Source organism: Sprattus sprattus (genome assembly GCF_963457725.1).
Source record: "Sprattus sprattus genome assembly, contig: SUPER_1_unloc_1, whole genome shotgun sequence".
In the NCBI taxonomy this organism is placed as follows: Eukaryota; Metazoa; Chordata; class Actinopteri; order Clupeiformes; family Clupeidae; genus Sprattus; species Sprattus sprattus.
In genome coordinates this window covers 554,042-559,041 of record NW_027667072.1, presented here as the reverse complement: position 1 = coordinate 559,041, position 5,000 = coordinate 554,042, and the positions used below count along the sequence as shown (strand labels likewise).

Sequence of the window (5,000 nt, the reverse complement as noted above, 5' to 3'; positions counted from 1 at the left end):
CTTCCTGGACTTCAGTTCCCACATCCCCTTGCCACTCCTCCTCCTCCTCCTTTACTACAGTACCCATAAGCCCCTGCAACAGGAAGTCTGAGGGTCTGAAGTCTTCAGGCAGGAAGCTGTCTCTGCTCAGCACCTCTATGCTGTCCTGGCTGTCTGTTCGGTCCGCCCCCCTCTGCCTCCCTGGCCACACCCCCCTGACCTCAGCCCCGCCCCTGCCCCAGCTGGTCTCCGTGGCGATGAGCTGGGCGGGGTCTCTGAAGGAGCGCTCGGTGCCCAGGACCTCGATGCTGTCGCCGCTGCTCTGACTGCTCGTCTCCATGGAAACACCCTCTTGCGCCGGCCGGGTGTGTACGGGTTCATCGTAAGAGCTTCGTGATTGGCTGAATTTGTTCTCAGGCTCCGCCTCCAGCTTGATTGGCACCGTCTCTACACAGGAGACATAAGGGGGGTGGCCTTGGAGAGTGTTGCTAGGCGACAGCGAAGCGTCTGTGTGCCCCGGAGACCACAGGAAGTTCCCCTCAAACAGGAAGTTCCCCTCCAACAGGAAGTTCCCCTCAAACAGGAAGTTCCCCTCCAACAGGAAGTTCCCCTCGAACAGGAAGTTGGTTGGAGAGAGGCTGGGCAGCAGATGGGCGGAGTCTCGGCGGTGGGCCAACAGGCTGGCATCGCCATGGAAACGCCTCTGGATGGCACGGAGCAGCTCCAGGGTCTGCTGGTAGGAGAGCCAATCACAGACCTCCGCCAGGGGGTGAGGCCCCGCCCCAGAGTCTGGTGGCCACTCCCCTTCTAGTTGACTGGATGGGAAATGGGCGTGGCTGGTGTGGAGGAGAGAGTTAAGGTCTGATGACATCATCACTCTCAAACTATCCTCCTCTTCTCTTTCCCTCTCTCTCTCCCTCTCCTCCTCCTCCTCCTCCTCCTCCTCCTCCTCCTCCTCCTCCCATCCCATAACTCTCAAACTATCCTCCTCTTCCTCCCTCCATCTCTCTTCTTCCCTCTCTCTCTCCCTCTCCTCCTCCAGGCCTCTATCTCCTGGTTCTTCCTCTCTATCCTTTGACTTAGTGTCTTGCAGCTGTGTGTGTGTGCTGTTCACCTCTCCAAGTGTGTGTATGTGGGTGTTGCCAGTCGTGAGTGTGTGTGGGTGTGTGTGTATGTGTGTGTTGCCAGTAGTGAGTGTGTGTGGGTGTGTGTGTGAGTGTGTGTTGGCGGTGGTCTTGACTGTGTGTGGATGTGTGTGTGTGTGTGTGTTGGCGGTGGTCTTGAGTGTATGTGGGTGTGTGTGTGTGTGTGTGTTGGTGCTGGTCTTGAGTGTGTGAGCTGCCTGACTGAAGGCTCGGTCCAACTCCTGCAGCTCCTGCACCAGCTTCTCAGAGTCATGTGACACCAGCGCCATGGCAACAGGCCACGCCCCCCGGCCAGCACGAAGGTCCACCAGTGACACGTAGCGCGCGAACACGTAGACGTCCACTGACGAGTCGCCTAGCAACGCCCAGGAGTCCTCCAGGAAGCCCCGCCCAGTGTTGGCTCCGCCCCCCGTTGCCTGGCAACCGCCAGTCAGGAGGCGCAGCGCCACGTCCAAGTGTGGGCGGGGCTGAGGTGTGGGCGGGGCCGTGAAGATAACCCTCGGCCCCTCCCCTTCCCTCGGTCCCTCCCCTTCCAGTGGCTCCTCCCCTTCCCTCGGCCCCTCCCCTTCTCGTGGCCCCTCCCCTTCACCGAACTCACACAGCAGCACATAGTCACTGGGGGCGGGGCAAGCAGGCCAGGGGAGGAGCAGGGGCGGGAGTGACAGGTGCTCAGGCAGCGAGCTGCTCCTCCGCGGGGTCCTAGAGTCCGCCAGCTCATGACCTCGAGCCAGAGCCAAGATGTCAGAGGAGCCGATCATGGTCTACTCACACACACTCTATCTCTCTCACGACACACACACACACACACACACACACACACACAGTCAGTTTATCTCTCTCACTACACACACACAGACACACACACACACACACACACACACACAAACTATGGAGGTCCAGACCTGTCACGCACCGGCTTTCTGAGATCGCTCACGCCTCTCTCACACACACACACACACACACATACACACACACACACACACACACACACACACACACACACACACACACACACACACACACACTCTTGCTCACCACACACACACACCTGTCACGCACCGGTTTTCTGAGATCGCTCACGCCTCTCTCACACACACACACACACACACACACACACACACACACACACACACACACACACTCTCGCTCACCACACACACACCTGTCACGCACCGGTTTTCTGAGATCGCTCACGCCTCTCACACACACACACACACACACACACACACACACACACACACAAAACGTACGTAACGCACGTGAGAAGTGTCCGTTCTTCCTCAGCGTCTCCTCCTCACCCAGACTGAAGCCTCAGAGGGAGTGTGTGTGTGTGTGTGTGTGTGTGTGTGTGTGTGTGTGTGTGTGTGTGTGATGACCAGAGCTTCACTGGACTGGACCTTCATTCTGGAACACGTAAACACGAGGAGGAAAACTACCTGACCCTCTCTCCCTCTACCATACACGCAGACACACACACACACACACACACACACACACACACACACACACACAGCAGTCTATTTTAAGCTATGTGACTCAGGTTTCTTCGGCAGCTGTAACTCGAACAGCACATGTCCACACATCCTCACACACACACACACACACACACACACACACACACACACATTCTCTCACACACACACTCACTGGAATGGCAAGAGGGTTCTATTTAAGTCTGTGATCCCAATACAAAATTAGGGCCTGCCCTCCGTCTGTCAAACACACGTTAAAACAAGTCACTATGAACAACGTTAAAACAAGTCACTATGGTTACCGTTAAAGCAAGTCACTATGACCAACATTAAAACAAGTCACTATGAACAACGTTAAAACAAGTCACTATGAACAACGTTAAAACAAGTCGCTATGAACAACGTTAAAACAAGTTACTATGAACAACGTTAAAACAAGTCACTATGAACAACGTTAAAAAAAGTTGCTATGAACAACGTTAAAACAAGTCACTATGGTTACTGTTAAAACAAGTCACTATGAACAACGTTAAAACACGTCACTATGGTTGCCGTTAAAACAAGTCACTATGAACAACGTTAAAACAAGTCACTATGGTTACCGTTAAAACAAGTCGCTATGGTTGCCGTTAAAACAAGTCACTATGAACAACGTTAAAACAAGTCACTATGGTTATCGTTAAAACAAGTCACTATGGTTATCGTTAAAACAAGTCACTATGAACAACGTTAAAACAAGTCACTATGGTTACCGTTAAAACAAGTCACTATGGTTATCGTTAAAACAAGTCACTATGAACAACATTAAAACAAGTCACTATGGTTACCGTAAAAACAAGTCACTATAAACAACGTTAAAACAAGTCACTATGGTTACCGTAAAAACAAGTCACTATAAACAATGTTAAAACAAGTCTTATCTTATAGTGGCGGTGTCAGCAGCAGGGAAAGATGTTCTCTAGAACTTATCTTATAGTGTCAGGGAATGATGTTCTCTAGAACTTATCTTATAGTGTCAGGGAATGATGTTCTCTAGAACTTATCTTATAGTGTCAGGGAATGATGTTCTCTAGAACTTATCTTATAGTGTCAGGGAATGATGTTCTCTAGAACTTATCTTATAGTGTCAGGGAATGATGTTCTCTAGAGGAACTTATCTTATAGTGTCAGCAGGGAATGATGTTCTCTAGAACTTATCTTATAGTGTCAGGGAATGATGTTCTCTAGAACTTATCTTATAGTGTCAGGGAATGATGTTCTCTAGAGGAACTTATCTTATAGTGTTAGCAGGGAATGATGTTCTCTAGAGGAACTTATCTTATAGTATCAGGGAATGATGTTCTCTAGAGGAACTTATCTTATAGTGTCAGGGAATGATGTTCTCTAGAGGAACTTATCTTATAGTGTCAGGGAATGATGTTCTCTAGAGGAACTTATCTTATAGTGTCAGGGAATGATGTTCTCTAGAACTTATCTTATAGTGTCAGGGAATGATGTTCTCTAGAGGAACTTATCTTATAGTGTCAGCAGGGAATGATGTTCTCTAGAACTTATCTTATAGTGTCAGGGAATGATGTTCTCTAGAACTTATCTTATAGTGTCAGGGAATGATGTTCTCTAGAGGAACTTATCTTATAGTGTTAGCAGGGAATGATTTTCTCTAGAGGAACTTATCTTATAGTGTCAGGGAATGATGTTCTCTAGAGGAACTTATCTTATAGTGTCAGCAGGGAATGATGTTCTCTAGAGGAACTTATCTCATAGTGTCAGGGAATGATGTTCTCTAGAGGAACTTATCTTATAGTGTCAGGGAATGATGTTCTCTAGAGGAACTTATCTTATAGTGTCAGCAGGGAATGATGTTCTCTAGAGGAACTTATCTTATAGTGTCAGGGAATGATGTTCTCTAGAGGAACTTATCTTATAGTGTCAGCAGGGAATGATGTTCTCTAGAGGAACTTATCTTATAGTGTCAGGGAATGATGTTCTCTAGAGGAACTTATCTTATAGTGTCAGCAGGGAATGATGCTCTCTAGAGGAACTTATCTTATAGTGTCAGCAGGGAATGATGTTCTCTAGAGGAACTTATCGTATAGTGTCAGCAGGGAATGATGTTCTCTAGAGGAACTTATCTTATAGTGTCAGCAGGGAATGATGTTCTCTAGAGGAACTTATCTTATAGTGTCAGGGAATGATGTTCTCTAGAGGAACTTATCTTATAGTGTCAGGGAATGATGTTCTCTAGAGGAACTTATCTTATAGTGTCAGCAGGGAATGATGTTCTCTAGAGGAACTTATCTTTTAGTGTCAGGGAATGATGTTCTCTAGAGGAACTTATCTTATAGTGTCAGGGAATGATGTTCTCTAGAGGAACTTATCTTATAGTGTCAGCAGGGAATGATGT

General features: G+C 48.3%; 1 protein-coding gene across 1 annotated transcript in view; it reads right to left on the bottom strand.

The window, feature by feature from the left end:
- smcr8b (Smith-Magenis syndrome chromosome region, candidate 8b) overlaps positions 1 to 2,446 on the bottom strand; it is a 6,023-nt gene extending 3,577 nt beyond the window's left edge. Inside the window, exon 1 of the mRNA XM_080860882.1 lies at positions 1 to 2,446. This exon is cut by the window's left edge and continues 715 nt beyond it. Within this exon, the coding sequence (XP_080717008.1) occupies positions 1 to 1,882 (1,882 nt within the window). The 5' untranslated portion in view covers positions 1,883 to 2,446.
- Positions 2,447 to 5,000: the final 2,554 nt, after the last annotated feature.